General features: G+C 47.7%; 1 protein-coding gene across 10 annotated transcripts in view; it reads right to left on the bottom strand.

Annotated features, from left to right (window-relative positions):
- CSK (C-terminal Src kinase) overlaps positions 1-17,400 on the bottom strand; it is a 69,557-nt gene that overhangs the window by 36,628 nt on the left and 15,529 nt on the right. For 2 of the 10 annotated variants that reach the window (XM_083698302.1, XM_083698306.1), the window contains exon 1: positions 8,947-9,255. The exons of 5 other annotated variants lie outside the window; for them this stretch is intronic. In XM_083698302.1, coding sequence (XP_083554428.1) covers positions 8,947-9,231 — 285 coding nt within the window. In that variant the 5' untranslated portion in view covers positions 9,232-9,255. Of the gene's footprint in view, positions 1-8,426; positions 8,666-8,810; positions 8,853-8,946; positions 9,256-17,400 lie in introns of those variants that run through there. 3 more of the 10 variants (XM_083698310.1, XM_083698311.1, XM_083698305.1) reach the window with 2 other exon arrangements.

Below are 17,400 nucleotides of genomic sequence, written 5' to 3'. Positions count from 1 at the left end.
GGGGAAAGAGATAGATTCATGCTGGAGCAGAAGACCTAGAGAAAGCTCTCACTGCAGGATTTCATTAAAGGTAAAGGTAAAGTTATCCCTGACCATTAGGTCCAGTCGTGGACGACTCTGGGGTTGCACACTCATCTCGCTTTACTGGCCAAGGGAGCTGGCGTTTGTCCACAGACAGCTTCCGGGTCATGTGGCCAGCATGACTAAGCCGCTTCTGGCAGCACACGGGAACGCCATTTACCTTCCCGCCAGAGTGGTACCTATTTATCTACTTGCACTTTGACGTGCTTTCGAACTGCTAGGTGGGCAGGAGCTGGGACTGAATACCGGGAGCTCACCCCTTCGCAGAGATTTGAACCGCCGACCTTCAGATCGGCAAGTCCTAGGCTCTGTGGTTTAGACCACAGCGCCACCCGCGTCCCCTGCAAGATTTCATTACAAGCCCCCAAAGGCTTGCTGGCAACCAAGGGAGAGGCTTGAAGGCTTGCACACCCCATTCATTCAAAGCACACCCACACCCATTCAAAAATATTCCTGGGAACTACAATACCCAGCACCCTCAACTGTACATATAAGGCACAGAGCACCCAGCTTCCCCCAAATAATTCTGAGCTACAGTTTGCTAAGGGTGCTGGGAATTGCAGCTCCACTGAGGCAAACAAACCCTCCCAGGATCCTGTGTGTTTTCAGTGTGCTTTAAACACAAGGTGTAGCTGTGACCCCAGCGAGAAGGAAGAGCATGCTTCCACAACACAATTTTTGAATGTGGTTGCCAGCCTGAACTCCTATACCAGGAAATGCAAAAGCGTCCCCATGGTAGCCGCCCGGGAGTGACGGCAGCTCAGAAAGCACCGTTTGTTCAGAATTAATCCCGGGCTTGTCTTCTTCTTTGTCCAGTGGTTGATTAGTTTAATAAATGCAGTTCAGTTTCACAAATTCAACACCATTAAAATATATATATATATATATATATATATATATATATATATATATATATATATATATATATTTTACCCTCACCCCACTCAAATTCCTGCTTGCCCTCTGGAAACCCGGGTTCCTTGTCCCTTGCACGATGTGGCCCCCAGGCTGTGGGACTGAAACTGGTTTCCGAACCCAGGTTTAAGGACACTCTTAACCAGCTAGTGCGACATGCACCAAACCATGGGTAAAAGGGAATGGGAGACAGACTGCAACCAGTGTTTGAAATTAGCCAGGCACCAAGCGCATTTTGCACCTGGTTTTCAATCATTTGTGACCAGCTGAAGATAGATGGGCGCCAGGATGGAGCCTGACATCTTCACCATCTGGAGATCATAGTATCTGGACTGTTTTCGCACACTAATTGCCCATATTGTAGAATTCTATCAGTTATATTTTATCTACACAATCGGAATGAATTTCTGGAACCAAATTGCTTTCCCTGTGCAGCCTGAGAAGGAGCAGACACCCTTAAGAAAGAGTTCAGAATAGCCCAAAATATATGTGGTCTGTCCTTCATCAAGTGACTTTTCTTTAAGTTCTCAAAGCTAACTCAAGATTGTCATCTGAACTGGCCAGATGTTTAACTGAGAACCAATCACAGTCAGTCCATCATTTGAAAAATAAGACTTTAGAGCCGTCTTACCCAAAACTGGCAACTAGACATTCCATTTTGGCGACTGCAATCTTGATTTAGAGCCATTTGACGCCTAGCTTATATATCTGAGTTTTGAACTCTGGCTGCATCATGGCTGCAGACCTGAAAGCATCACTTCTTTGCTGGCCCACAGAGAAGGCATTCCTTAGTCGGAAGGGCTGTAGCACAGTGGTTAGAACACATGTTTGGCATGCAGAAGGTCCCAGGTTTGATCCCCAGCAACTCTAGATAGGGCACTTTAAGCAATCCTGGCTTCCCCCAAAGAATTTGGGAGCTATATTTCATTATGGCCCCTATTACCCACAAATATCTGCAATTCCCAGAGTGGTTTAACAATCAGTTCCTCCTCCCAGGGAATTCTGGGAATTGCAGCTCTGGGAGGTGAATAGGAGCCTCCTAACAAACTCTCAGTGCCAATAACAAGCCACAGCTCCCAGAATTCTTTGGGGGAAAGTGGTAACTGTTTAAGAGTGGTATCCTAGCACTTTGAATCCATAATGCTGATGAGGCCAGTATTTAGAATGCTGGGAAATTGCAGCCACTTGATATAGAGAAGACAACACTGAATGAGGTGGAACAATGGCCTGACTCTGCAGTGGGCAGCTGCTTCGTGGTTCCGCTGGATCTCTTAGCGGCTTTTGATACCATCAACCATGGTATCTTTCTGGGCCCCTAGGAGGGCTGGGAGTTGGGGAGACTGTTATGCAGTGGTTCCACTCCTTTTTTCTGGGTCAAGTCCAGAAAGTAGTGTGGGGTGTTTGGACCCCTGGGTGCTGACTTGTGGGGTGCCTCAGGACGGTGTCCTCTCCCCCATGCTTTTCAACATCCATATGAAGCCACTGGGAGAGATCATCAGGGGGTTTGGGCTGGGTGTTCATCAATATGCAGTTGCACCTCTCATTTAAATCAGAACCAGTGAAGGCAGTGATGGTCCTGTGTGGGTGTCTAGAGGCTGTTGGAGGGGGTGGATGGCAGTCAACAGATTGAAGTTGAATCCTGACAAGATGAAAGTACTATTTGGGCAGGCAGGGTGGGGGGACTCTCTAGATCTGAATGGGGTAATTAATTGTACCCTTGAAGGACCAGGTGCGCAGCCTGGGAATCATTTTGGACTCACAGTTGTCCATGGAGGCGCAGCTCAATTCTGTGTCCAGAGCAACTGTCTACCATCGCCATCTGGTACGCAGGCTGAGACCCCACTTGCCCGCAGACTGTCTTGCCAGAGTGGGACATGCTCTGATTATCTCCTGCTTGGAATACTACAACACACTCTATGTGGAGCTACCTTTGAAGGTGACCTGGAAACTACAACTAATCCAGAATGCGGCAGCTAGACTGGTAACCTGGAACAGCCGCCAGGATGATATAACACTGGTCCTGAAAGATCTTCATTGGCTCCCAGTATGTTTCCGAGCACAATTCAAAGTGTGGGTGCTGACCTTTAAAGTCCTAAAAGGCCTCGGCCCAGGATACCTGAAGGAGCATCTCCACCCCCATTGTTCAACCCGGACACTGAGGTCCAGCTCTGAGGGCCTTCTGGCGGTTCCCTCCCTGTGAGAAACAAAGTTACAGGGAACCAGGCAGAGGACCTTCTCAGCAGTGGCGCCCTCCCTGTGGAACGCTTTCCCTTCACATTTCAAGGAAATAAATAACTATACAACTTTTAGAAGACATCTGAAGGCAGCCCTGTTTGGGGACGCTTGTAATGCATGATGTTCTGGTGTGCTATTGTTGTATTTTTATATACCCTGTTGACAGACTGGCACAAATAATAATAATAATAATAATAATAATTCCAAGAATTATTGGCAGGAGGCCACCTGACCTCTGCTCTGAAACCTCCAATGAAGGAGAGTCCACCACCATCTGCTATTTCAAGCAGAGGTCAATACACCAGTAGAGATGAGCTAGATCCTGCAGTCCAGGCCTGAGGGCCCCACCCTTGACAGCTGCTCTCAAAAATAGAGAACCATGCAGAGTCATGAAATTGTTGGAGTTTGGTTCACCCCCCCCCCCGAAGTGCACTGCAAGTTTGGGGGCAGCGCAGAGAGGGGGGTGAGAATAATCCTCCTGCCTTAGCGAACGAAAACTCTCCGTCTGCTAGGGATTAGGATAAACTCTTCCAAGCGAATGTGATTATTTCACATCTGGCTCCCAGGGAAGCCTTACGTTTTCTGCCTGGGTATCTGGCAGAGCCTGGAGAGGGAGGCTGAGAGGATGGGAGCTGTGCAAGGGGGGCACCTGACCAGCGCTGCTGGGAAGAGCCCGGGAATGAAGGCAGGAGAATGTCTGATAACACGCTGGACCAATGGGCCATCCATGTCAGTGTTGTCTACACTGACTGGCAGCAGCTCTCCAGATTTCAGATGAGGGTCTCGCTCAACCCTTCCAGGAGGAGCCAGGGACTGAACCTGGGACCTTCTGTATGCAAAGCAGATGCTCCACTACTGAGCTATGGCCTTTTCCTCATGGAGACGGCCTGGCCCTTTAAAAAAAATAATCTAGGCCACAGAGTGCTTGTTTATAAATTTATATTCCATTCTTCCTCTCAGGGAGCCCAGGGCAGCAAACACAAACGTGACAAAACAATGCAATTAAATATAAGATAAAAACACATTTTAAACCAATTTTTAACATCTAAAAAACATGTAAAACAGTAACAAGTCATTTAAAGACATGTAGGGCAACAGTCTTTTAAAAATATATAAAGATACAACTAAAGGTGTTAATCAGGAATCTAGTGCGGTGCTTTAAAAAGCCCCCTATTGTAGCCTACTGTAGAAAAGTGAGGGGAGATTCTTATTATGCTATTTTTATTATTTACGGCCCTGGCCCTAAAGTCCAGGACGAGGTTACACAAATTTAAAATGCAACATGAAAAACTGTTTTTAAAAAACCCCTTACAATCACAAGAAATGCAGTAATAGAAAACGGGGGGAGGGCCTCCAATTTACCTCCCTTGTTCTGTTCACCTTTGCCCTGCCCTCCCTTTGCCCTGCCCTCCCACTGGCCCCCCTCCAACCAGGAAGGGGTTAGGGCCCTCGTGGTGGAAAAGGCCCCCCAACCCTGCCCTAGCCTCTAGGAGTTCGCTTTTTAAATTTTCTCTTCCACTTTTCATAACTGCTCTTCCTTCCTTTGCCAGATCTATTTTTAGGCCTTGCAAGACAGTCAAAGATTCTCGGAGCAGAGAGGGCAGCAGATGGAGCCCCAAAGCCCAGGACCATCACAGCAGAGGGTGGCCGGAATGAGGGACATGTCTGAACTGTGCCACCCCGGACCAGGAAGAACTTCCTGACAGTAAGAGCTGTTCGACAGTGGAATTTGCTGCCAAGGAGTGTGGTGGAGTCTCCTTCTTTGGAGGTCTTTAAGCAGAGGCTTGACAACCATATGTCAGGAGTGCTCTGATGGTGTTTCCTGCTTGGCAGGGGGTTGGACTCGATGGCCCTTGTGGTCTCTTCCAACTCTATGATTCTATGATTCTAGGGAACCTCCCTTACATCCCAGTATAGCATTCTTGTTCCGGAACTCAGCCTCCCTCCCTCCCCACAGGACAAAAAACCAGGCCCTGTAGCCACAAAATGAACACAGTTTCCTCCCTCTCTCCAAGTACTCAAACTCTGGACCATCTCATGATATTGGGAGACTCAGGACAGACAAGACCTGCAGCTGGTGAGCGAGGATTTCAACCCGATACGCCACTCCAGCCTTTGCAATCCTGCTATCCTCCAAGCGATGGCAACTCTCAGCTCCAGCCCCAAACAGCCAGGCTGATGGGGGCAGATGGGAGTTGCAGTCTCAAGCACCCAGCGGGCAACAAACTGGTGGCCAAGAAAAGTAGACTTCTTGCCAGTCAAACTGCTGACCCACATCACGCCATAGTTCTCCCCACTGACCGGCTGCAATGGCTCTCCAGGATTTCAGGCAAGGGGCTCCCCCAGCTCCCCCTGGAGTTGCCAGTGGGGATCGGGCCTGGGGCTTTCTGCATACCACACAGCTGCTCCACCACTGAGCCATAGCCCAACAGAGCATCTTATCGAAACAGGAGCAGGTCTTGTGTGACTCAGGGAGGCCAGTCAGATTTTGAAAGCATCTTAAATCAGGGGTAGGCAACCTGAGGCCCAGGGGCCAGATGTGGCCCAATCATTGTCTAAATCCAGCACATGGACAGTCCAGGAGTCAGCATGTTTTTACATGAGTAGAATGTGCCCTTTTATTTAAAATGCATCCCTGGGTTATTTGTGGGGCCTGCCTGGTGTTTTTACATGAGTAGAACGTGTGCTTTTATTTAAAATGCGTCTCTGGGTTATTTGTGGGGCATAGGAATTCGTTAATTTTTTTCTCTCTTCAAAATATAGTCCGGCCCACCACATGGTCTGAGGGACAGTGGACCAGCCCATGGCTGAAAAATGTTGCTGACCCCTGAGCAAGACCGACACTTCCCCCCCCCATGTTGTTGCAAAAGTAGACTGTGGGAGTGTGCTCTGGCTGGAAATCTTAGGAGCCAAATTTTGAAAGTCCTGGGTTGTAACAGGTTTATATAAATAAAAGGAAATTTATCTAACACATAAAGAGTACAAAAATTCATAAAGCTAAGGACAGTGGGAGAGAGAAATGGGCATAATCTGTGCTGGCAAACCCACTCTGCCTTTGAGGAAGGGCATCTGGTTCAGACTTGATCCTTCAACTCCTTTCTGATTCTCCCCTGCTATGCCAAGTGGAGAAATCCTGCTAAGAGAGAGGGGGGGTGCCCAGGTGGGGGGAGGTAAATGCAAGAATGACTCATGGTCTTGGGAGCAAGGATGGAGAAGCCGCTATTGGGGAGAGGGATTCCATCCTATGCTGGCACCACAAGTTGTGCAGTTCAACTTGGTGCTGAGGCCCTTGTGCAACAGACGTGCTTCCCCTGCCCTGTCAGACTTTTTGCAATAAAGGAAATTTACAGGGAGACGCACTGGAAAGTGTGGGATAACCCTTGTTTTGATGTAACGGAATCTAACTCCCCTGCAAACAATTTGGAAAGAATGTGCAATAAAGTGTCCAGAATCTTCCTAAGAACGCAATCACTCAATTCTGCATTGCATCCTCTTCACTTTAAGGAGCAAATCTGGGCACGTTGTTTTGGAAGGAGCATCTGGAGAGCTTCTTCCCATGTGGCACGGCAGACAGTACCTGGAGACCTTGGCCCAAATCCCCACTCGGTCACAAAGCTCATAGGTGACCTTGCGACAGTATTAACCCTCAAGCCTACCTTACAGGGTTGTTGAGAGGAGGGGAAACGAGTGCAATTGGGCTCCTTCGAGGAAGGTAAAATATAAAAGAGGAAAATAATAAATGCTGCTTGTGAAATACAGTGCTTAAGAGCAGACTCTGCTCCTGGAACAGCAAGACAAGAATAACTGAGACGAGAGCATGTGCAGAGTGCCTCTCTTTCATCCCTGAAGAACAGCTGGCTCCCTAATACTGGAGATTAGAATACCTTCCAGGCAAATAAGGGCTGCCCCCCCACAAGCACCTCTTACATGCAAACGTACAAATAATGAAGAGTATTCCAGCTGGATGAGAAGCTGGCACAAGTTCCTTATTTGAGGTCAGGCTATTTGGTCCATCTAGCCCAGTACAGTCTGCTCTGAATGGCAGCAGCTCTCCAGGGTTCCATGCACAGACCTTTCTGATCACCTGCTACCAAAGCATGTTAAGTCAGAGGTTGGGAGCCACTGGCCTGTGTGTGGCCCTTTGGGCCTCTTCACCTGGCCCTCAGGACTCTACCTAAGCCTGACCAGCCCTCCTTCACAATCTCTGCAAGTGTTGTTGCCCAGTAGGAATTTGCCCCCGAACTCTGAGAATGCCTATGACTTGCCTGGAGGGAGGAGCACATGTGTGCAGATGTCAAGGCAATAAACAGCTATTTTACTTTTAAAAGACAACTGAAGGCGGCCCTGTTTAGGGAAGTTTTTAATGTCTGACGCTGTATTGTTTTTAATATTCGGTTGGAAGCCGCCCAGAGTGGCTGGGGAAACCCAGCCAGATGGGCGGGGTATAAATAATACACTCATACCTCGGGTTGAATATGCTTCAGGATGAGTGCTTTTGGGTTGTGCTCCGTGGCGACCCGGAAGTATTGGAGCGTGTTACTTCTGAGTTTCACCACTCACACATGTGCAGACGTTCAAAATGACGTCACACGCATGCGTGGAAGCGGCGAATCACGACCCGCACACATGCTGTCGCAGGTTGCATTCACAGATCCCGTTCACATCCTAAGGTACTACTGTAATAATAAATTATTATTATTATTATTATTATTATTATTATTATTATTATTATTATTTTCAAAGCAAGCCTGTTGTCCAAAAAGGTAAAGGTTACATAGAATTGTAAAGTTGGAAGGGACTCCAAAGGAGGGCCATCTAGTCCAACCCCCTGAAATGCACAACTAAGCATCCAAACTCTGACATCCAACCAATGTCTGTCACAACACTCACCTCTGCCCCTGGTTGTGCCCACCGCTCCCAGCATATGGCCCCTGGGTGGCTGCCCATCAATGAATGTGGAGAGGAGGTACCCCACTCCTGTCTGAATGGGAGATGCCAGCAGGGATCAAAGTAGGAACCCTTTGCATGCCAAGCAGGTGTTCTTTACCCACTACCATCCCTCAGACCCAGCCCTGGCCCTGCCCACTCCCTCCCTCCCTCCCTCCGCTGCTGTTTCTGCTGCTGCTGCTCTCTCCAATTACCTGTCAAGGCGGACATAACCAGCTGGAGGACCAGCTGGGAAGGAAAAGTCTCACCTGGCACCACTCCCCATCGCCCTCCAGGCTGCGCCTGCCCTTCTGCACAAGCCTCGGAGCCCCATGCAGCCGGCCTCCTCTCCAACTTTCTGCCGATTCAGAGCCTGCAGCCATCAAAGCAAAGACCAGCGGCGGCCCTGCCAGATCGCTCCCCGTTTGGTATTGCCCGGGATTCACTGGGTCCCTGTGGCAGTGGTGGTGGAAGAGGAGGAGCGCTGCGTCGTGGGGCCCAGCCAGCAGCTTCTCGGCCAACTTGAATTACAGATGGATTTTTAAAGGAAGAAAGAGGGGAAGGAGGTGGGCTGGGAAAAGGAGCAGCAGCAGCAGCAGCAGCAGCAGGGATGGATCTTGCAAAAGAGGGGAGAAAAAGGAAGGTGCACTTACAAGACCAGAACAGAAGCTGAGAAGCATCTTGTGTTATATAACAAGTGGAGCAAGGAACCAAGGATACATGACAACTGTCGGGGGGCACTTGGAAGACGGCTCCGCTTCAGACACAGACACACACACACACACTCACATCCTCTCCTCTCTTGCGGCTCCGGGGAGGAGGGAAGGTGGGGGAAGGGAGATCAGGGGGGAAGCAGCAGAGAGCCTGCCTGCCTGCAGCAGCCGCGGCAGAAAAGCTGAAACTGCGGTAACCCAGGATTCTCACGCCGCCCGCCAGTTCTCCGGAAACGCCACAGGGACCAGCTCCACGGCAACTGCCCACGTCCGCCAGGGATGGTTTCAAAGAGACGTTCGCCGCCGCCACAAGCATGCACACACCAGGATGGTAGAGTTGGAAGGGCCCTCCAAAGGCCATCTAGCCCAACCCCCTGCAATGCAGGAATCAAGAGCTAAAGAATCCCTGGCAGGGGACTGCTTAAAAGCTCTCCAAGGAAGGTTCCTCCCCTCTGGAGCAGCAGAATACAAGCTGGCTCAACCTTCAGCCCTACAGACATTGGTAGTGGTTCCCGTATCTCACTCTCTCACACACACACATTCTTCCATGTTGCAAGAGGCCAGCTCGCTCAGGCTGGGCTCCTACCCCCAGGCCCACTGCAAAGAGATGCTCTTCCTCAATATGGTGGGGAAGGGAGAATAGAATAAGGGCAATTTCACCTGCAAGCCTTTGGTTCTTTTTTCCAAAGCTGCAGCAGGATCCAACGTCCGTTGAAACTTGCCAAAATGCTAAGGATTAAGAGTGAATCAAATCTGCAATTTTACCTTATTTTTTGTGGTGGCGGGGGAGCCAGGATAGGGGAGAGGGGAATGGAAGGAAGAACACAGAGCACTAAAAGGGGAGAGAAACGGCAGCTTTTGCATAAAAAAACAACAACAGCCCAGTGTGCTTTCCTTGATTCCAAAGGAAAAAATACATGCATGGCTTGGCAGGAATTATTGTTCTTATTGTATTTTCTCAGTGCCGCAGCAAAAGGGGTCGATGCGATAAGCTAAAAGGAGGGATTTTATTGTCCTGGAGGAGTGACTGAAGACCCCAAGCAGGCAGAGGTTTGGAAAATGAACTCTGGCCGTGATAATAAAGGTGCATAAACTCCTTGGGATGGTCAAGTGGGGAGAACTGTTAGGCAGAGTTGCTGCTTGGAATGCAGAAGAACCCGGGTTCAAGCCATGGCTGCATCTCCAGGTGGGGCTGGAAGACACCCTGACGGAAACACTGAGCCCCTGAAGAACTGCTGCCTGTCAGTGTGGACAATATGGAGATTAAGGGGCCAGTGGCTGACCTTGGTCAAAGTCAGCTGAGCAATGACTTGAACCCAGTTCTCCCTGACCCTGACTGCCCACTAAGGAAGAGGCTTTTGCCACTAGGGACTGCTACTGCCCCCATCCTGACATTTAGTTTTCATTTTTATCGATGGCATTTACTGCACAGTTTAACCTGGTCTTTGGCTGATGAACATCCTAACACCTTTTAAATGTGGTGGTTTTTGTTGTTTTTTTGTTTTGATTTGGTTTTATATTCGTGTGTGTGTGTGTGTGTGTGTGTGTGTATACCCTTCATCCGTTGATCACAAGGTGGTTCACAAGGTAAAAAATACAATATAAAAACACAAAATACATACACACACACACACATATTGTGAACCACCTTGTGATCAACGGATGAAGGGTGGTATATAAATTTAATAAATCAATAAAATACAAATTTATATCCCACCTTCCCTACAAGGAGCTCAAATAAAAGGGGAATCCAGGAGAGTGGGGTGGGGTGGAAGGGTCCAATCCTTCCCAACCCCAAACATGCTTTTTATGTGCTAAATTGTCTTGAACCCTGTGAGCTCTGTTTCAGAAACTGCAAGCACAGATCAGGACTTTTGGGATATTTTGTTCCAAATTTCCTGGTGTCAGTAGCAAGCTCTAAGTCATTTGCTGGTCTTAATAAGAAAATATCCATATTTCACACACAGAGATCTGCATGTGGTTCTGTTTAGAGCATGGGTAGGCAAACTAAGGCCTGCGGGCCAGATCAGGCCCAATTGCATTCTGGATCCGACCCGTGGACGGTCCAGGAATCACCGCTGGATCGCCAGCTCACATGTTCCTTCCCTCTCCCTCCCTCGCCGGCGACGCCACCTCCTCCTTCCCTCCCTCCTCTTGGCTTCTCCCTGCCCTGCCTAGAGGAGGAAGGGGGCTGGGCTTTGTTGGTGCCAGCAGCAGCAGCGCTTGAGCGGCTGCCATTTTAAGAAGCACCTCTCCAGAGCCCTTTGACGTGCCACTCTTTGTCCATCCCCCCCCCCCCGCCAGCTCCTGCTACTCACAAGAAACAGGTAAGCAGCCACCGGGGCTCATGGGGCTCTTGCATCATCCCCCTCAAAAAATATAGTCCAGCCCCCCACAAGGTCTGAGGGACAGTAGACTGGCCCCCTGCTGAAAAAGTTTGCTGACCCCCGGTTTAGAGTATATCTGGAATGTTGTTAATGTGTACATTTGGCATGTGCTCCTCACAAAGGTGAACCGGGTGCCCACTCATGTGTCCTCGCCGATGCCAAGAAGAGGGCCTTTCCTACCCATTTCCCCAGGTTTCCTCTCCTTTTAAATGTCAACTCTTGCTTTATTCTGTCTTGTGTATTTAATGCTACTTTCACCAATTTGCTATTTTAAGTTTATTTTCACATATTACTTTCATCTGCTTTCTAATGGACGGTTTGCCAACATGGGGGTGACGTTCATGTCTTTCCCCTGGTGCGCACAAAGTCTCTGAACCTTCTCTTTTTCACTGCCCCCTCGGTATGAGTGGTTACCCTTTCTTCCTTTGAGAAAAACCATGGAACTGAAGGAGGAAGTTGGAGCGGCGACCCTCTTCTCTTCTCCTCTCCCACTTCCCTCTTCCAGCTCTATGCACTTTCCAAGGCTTCAATTAACTCTTCTCCAGCACCCAGAGGACATGGCACCCACTTAAAAATCCAAATGGGCCTGAAAAGGTAGACAATTCCTGCTTATCATAAGCTACTGAGATAAATTCACTGAAGGGCAAAGTCTCAGTAATATAACTTGATGGAAGGGCAAAGTTTTTTTTAATGTATTTTTATTAAAGATTTTCTTGGTTTACAAAAGTATGTGCAATCTCTCTCTCTCTTCCCCCCCCCCCCCCCAAGTAACTTTTTCTACAGATCAGTTTCATTTGTTGAGACATTAGGAAGAAAAGGGGGAAAGAGGTGGAAGGGCAAAGTTAAAGTCTGAATAATAAATAACATTTATTTAATAAAATTATTTAACAGATATTTATCGAGCCTTTCTTCCTCAGTATGAGTTACTCAAGGTTTCTTGCAACAAAATCCAACACTTTAAAAAAAAAAAAAACAGAAGCACTTGTCAACATTTTGGGTGTCATTGATCCCATGCTCTGGAACACTATTCCAGCAGAGATTCGGCAGACATCCTCACTTTTGGCTTGAGAACCGACCAGCCTTTGCAGCTGTTTATGCTTTTAGTTTTGGTTAGGCAGTCATCTTAATGATAATCTGCATTTTTATTTTTTAAATGGTGTTTCACGTTTTAAATTTGCACACTGCCCTTATATTTCATGGTATGGCAGAACAGAAATATTTATAAACTCTCTCTCTCTCTCTTAAAACCCAACAGATAATACCAATCAAAATCACAAACAGGGAACAAGAAAATGTCAGGAAAAGTCTAATAAACTGAAACTTTTGTTTTATTTTAATTTAGCAATGCCCTTATTTTTAAGTATACAATTTAAGACTGTAAAAAAGAGTATGAGAATCAACATTCCTTATGGCACATCTAGACTAATATTTAGTTTTTCAAAAAAAGATGGTGCCTGCAACAGAATGTTGCAGTGTGGAGTGTTCCTGTCCAGGGACAACCAAGGAACTCCATTCCTTCCTCCCATCCAAGTTTCCTGTTGTGGTTTTCCCCCTCCTAACCTACAATCAGTATTCCAAGCATGCACAGTTCTAATGGGGGGAGGGGCTTCCCCTCCTCAAGGGTTCTCCCTAAATATTTTGCATTTCTGTAAAGCTTGGGATTCCCCTCACCAAAGTCTGTTGACACCTCCCTTCTTGAGCATGGATGGCCTAGCTTTGTGAGGTAAAGGGACCCCCGACTGTTAAGTCCAGTCACGGACGACTCTGGGGTTGCGGCGCTCATCTCGCTTTACTGGCTGAGGGAGCCGGCGTACAGTTTCCAGGTCCTGTGACTAGCATGACTAAGCCGCTTCTGGCGAACCAGAGCAGCGCACAGAAACGCCGTTTACCTTCCCACTGGAGCGGTACCTATTTATCTACTTTTTTATCTACTTGCATATTGCATATCTACTATTTTATCTACTTGCATATTGACGTGCTTTCAAACTGCTAGGTGGGCAGGAGCAGGGACTGAGCAACGGAAGCTCACCCCGTCGCGGGGATTCGAACCGCCAACCTTCTGATCAGCAAGCCCTAGGCTCTGTGGTTTAGACCACAGCGCCACCCGCGTCCCCTATTTAAAGGGTGAGTTCACTGTTAAATAAGCTAACAGGATGTTGTTTTTCTCAAGGGCAGATTTGCCAGTCCAGAAAACCTACAATGCCGGCTCTGCGCACCTGGTAGCCTCCAGCCAACAACAAGGTTGATGCTTTTGTTTCTGTGGCTGCTTTTACGCAGCCCAGCAATTTGCAAAGGGAGCAGAGTGCATTTGGTCCTTGTATCTCTGAGCCATTTCAAAATTAAATCTTGACTCAGTCTAATTGGCAAGTAATTTAATTGCCTATAAACAAAAATACAGAAAACTCACCCTCTAGTCAAGGAATAGAGTGCTCCTGATGCTGAGTAGGAGACAGAGTATTATTTCACATAAAATTAGTGCTTGGATGCTTATCTCACATGCCGTAAAGGGCCCAGGTTTTACTACGCCACAAGTGTCTAGACCGTAATCTAAAATCTGCCAACGCTCTATCTCATGGCGCTGCAGACTTCCTAGCACTGGCAGGACTCAAACAAGCATTAATCTCATTCTGTCCTCCCCACTACTTATTCAAATGTTCCAAGAGAACATGGAATTGTGGCGTTTGAAGGGACTCCATCTAGTCCAATCCCCTGCAATGCAGAAATCACAACTAAAAAATCCCTGGCAGATGGCCATCTAACATCCACTGTTGAATGGTTCTTACCCTCAGAATGCTCTGCCTAGAGTTTAGTCAGAAGAACTTCCTTTCTTGGAATGTAAACCCTCCGGGAGGAGGAGGAGAAAGCAAGCTTGCTCCCTCTTCCATGTGACAGCCCTTAAGATACTTGAAGATGGCTATCTTATCTCGTCTCAGCCTCCTCTTCTCCAGGCTAAACATACCCAACTCTTTCCACTGTTCCTCATCAGGCTTGGTTTCCATACCCTGGATCACCAAGCTTGTCAATATCCTCTGTAAATTGTGGTGCCCAGAACTGGACACAGGACTCCAAGAGGGGTATGAACAAGGCAGAATAGGGTGGTACTGTGGTTTCTCTTAATCTGGAAACTACTTTTATTGATGCAGCTTAGAACTGCATTAGTTTTTCGTTTTTTTTCTGATGCATCACACTGCTGACTCATGTGCTAAGCTTGTGGTCACCTAAGACCCCAAGATCCTTCCTAAACATCAGTGAAAGTTTGACATGCTCGCCCTTAAAAGCAAGAATTGCCTCATTTTGCATTTCCTCAATGCCTTTCGGTCGTCTTGACTTCATGCTTCAACTCTGCCCATAGGAGAGGGGGAAGTTATCACAGGATACAAGTGCAGAAAACAAAAAATAAGGAAACAGGTAAAGACCAGTATTTTCACAGAAAGTTTTGCAACTGTCCCAAGAAGCCAACAAGAATTTCTGCATTCTGTTTGCATGGATCACGGCGTAAGAATTTAGGCTGCAACTTGTTTTGTTTTGTTTAAAAAAGCAGCCGACATCACAAGCTGTCCCAGCATTCTTCAATAAACTAGAGCATGTATCATCATTTGGTGCCGGAAATGACCATTTGACCTTCTGCAAGAACAGCCTCAGCTGTCCTGTTCTGTGCCTCCTTCATACCCATTGGCTGTACTTTCTCCCTATTTTGCTCTTAACCTGTGAAAAAGAGACCTCAGACCCCACCCATGCTAACACTGGAACGCAGGATTGGGCTGCATTATCCCAATATGCTCTATGTGGGGCTTCTGCAGTGAGTGCAGAATGCTGCAGCACGATTGCTGACAGGAGGCCTTGTCAGCATATAATACCTGTGCTCAGAGATCTCGCCTGGTTACTGATTTGCTCCTGGGGCAGGTGCTACTAAAAGCCCTTAGCAGCTTGGGACCAGTGTACCAACAAGATCACCTTACCCCATATGTGCCCACACATAATACCTGTTCCATATTTGTAAGAACTCGATATTCTAGTGTGGCAGCACTGACTCCAGAAAGCTACTTTCCCTGTACGCCTTTTGGAGCCTGCTAAAAACATTCCTGTTTAGAGAAGACTCCCCAGATGTTTAGAAAATTAATGTGAGTTCTAGTTTGTTTTTAATCTATTGTTACTTTAACTTTTTGAAAGTTGTAAAACATTCTTGTGGTTTTTTTTTATTCATTCTTTTTGTAAGCCGCTTTGAGGGGTTGTTTTACAATCAAGCGGCATATACATATTCACTTATTCTTTATTTAAGTAAACAAATAAATACGAAGGAAGCTGCCTTATGCTGAGTCAGACCACTAGGTCCACCTAGACCAGTACTGTCTACACTGAATGGCAGCAGCTCTCTAGGGCAGGGTTCAGCAACCTAAGGCCCATGGGCCGGAAGCGGCCTGTGGAGGTCATTTGACCGGCTCATGAGCCGTCCCCCAACTGAGCTGCCCGCTCGCGGGCTGTACTAAACCGGCACAGCGCAGCACGGGGACTCACTTCTGCGGTGCCGAAAATCGCATCTGTGCATCAGCAGACGCCGAAAATCACGGGGGGGTGGGGTGCATGATCCAGCCCACAGAGAGATCTCTGCAGGACTAATCCAGCCCAGACAATATAAACTTTGCTGACCCATGCTCTAGGGTTACAGGAAGCAGTGACAGGGTCAGATCCTGTCTACTGAATCACGTGGAACCTACTGTGTGAACAGCACTGCAATTTACATCCCAAGGCACCTTCACACACACCATGCGGAAGATGTGCTTGATGCAATCGATATGTCAGGTATTAGAGGCATCTGCACTACCTTGCCCATGAGATACCCCAAAGTGCTTAGAAACTCGGATCTCTCCATTTTCCAATTTACAGATTTAACCACAGCAGGCCCCAGGGGAAACACGGTAAAACATAACCAGCAAATTAAAGTGCAAAAAGGCTCTTGTTGCTGACTTATTTAGAAGATTCAGAAATTAACTATTGCCCAATGAATATTCAACAAGACTGGCAGGGTGTTTTTGAGGGGGTTTTTTTATGCCTGGTTGCAAGCAATTAAAAGCGTCACTGCTGGGAGATTCTCTGAATGGCTGGCCTAAAAAAATGTTTCCATTTTTAGCACCTATGACTTCCTTCCTTCACGGAGGCAGACTTGAGGGCTGAATGAGTCCGCCTGCAAGAGCCACTCGGTCACAGCACCCTAGAGCTGTGAGCCAAGAGGAGAGCTGCATGCCTATCAGCTGGCTAGCCCTGCCTGCTGAGAGGGCTGCTTCCCCTTTTCAGCTATTTTAGATACTTCCCCCTTTAAAGAGCTGGGCTGGACTTCTGACTGCCATGTGGAGTTTTTTTTTTTGCTGCTGACAAAATACTGGGAAAGACAGGCGGTAGGAGGGACAAAGCCTATCTTGAAATGCAGCTTCCCTCTTGGGTCGCAGTCGCACTGGGAGTTTAAAATTACTCTTATTCCACTTCAAGAGCCATGGAGAATCCTGGGAACCATAGTCTGTGAAGGGCGCTGGCCTCGCACAACTACAAATCCCAGCACCTTCCACAAACTAGTTCTCAGGATTCTCCTTGGCAAGTGCTTTCCACAAAGAAGGCCTGAGACTCGGTCCCCAGTCTCTGTAGGAAGATTTCCCTGCCTGAATGCCTGGGCAGTAGCTGCCAGTCAGTGTAGGTAGACAATACTGAGCTAGATGAACCAGTAGCCTGAGTCAATATAAGGCAGCTTCCTGATTAACTCAGCTCTCTTGTGCCAGCAGGCCCATAGATTTGCAGAATTGAAAAGGACCCGAAGAGCTTGAAGATTAATTTGCACACTACAAATATAACCGACGGCTGTGTTTGTGTTTATAGACGATCCCTCCAATCAATGCATCAGAGACCAGGTGTAAAATCAATCTTTTAAGCCGCCTTGTGATGGCCTAACACACTCTACTGCCCCAGCAAAAAATAACATCACAAGTGACAGCACAAGGTGTGGTGATCTGAAGGGATGGAACCACAACTTCAGGCAGCAAGCAGCTCCAATTGTCTTCAGTAAAGGTAAAGGTAAAGGTACCCCTGCCCGTAGGGGCCAGTCTTGCCAGACTCTGGGGTTGTGCGCCCATCTCACTTAAGAGGCCAGGGGCCAG

This window comes from Podarcis gaigeae, assembly GCF_964106915.1.
Source record: "Podarcis gaigeae genome assembly, chromosome: 9".
In the NCBI taxonomy this organism is placed as follows: domain Eukaryota; kingdom Metazoa; phylum Chordata; class Lepidosauria; order Squamata; family Lacertidae; genus Podarcis; species Podarcis gaigeae.
This window is presented reverse-complemented; position numbering and strand designations above follow the sequence as displayed.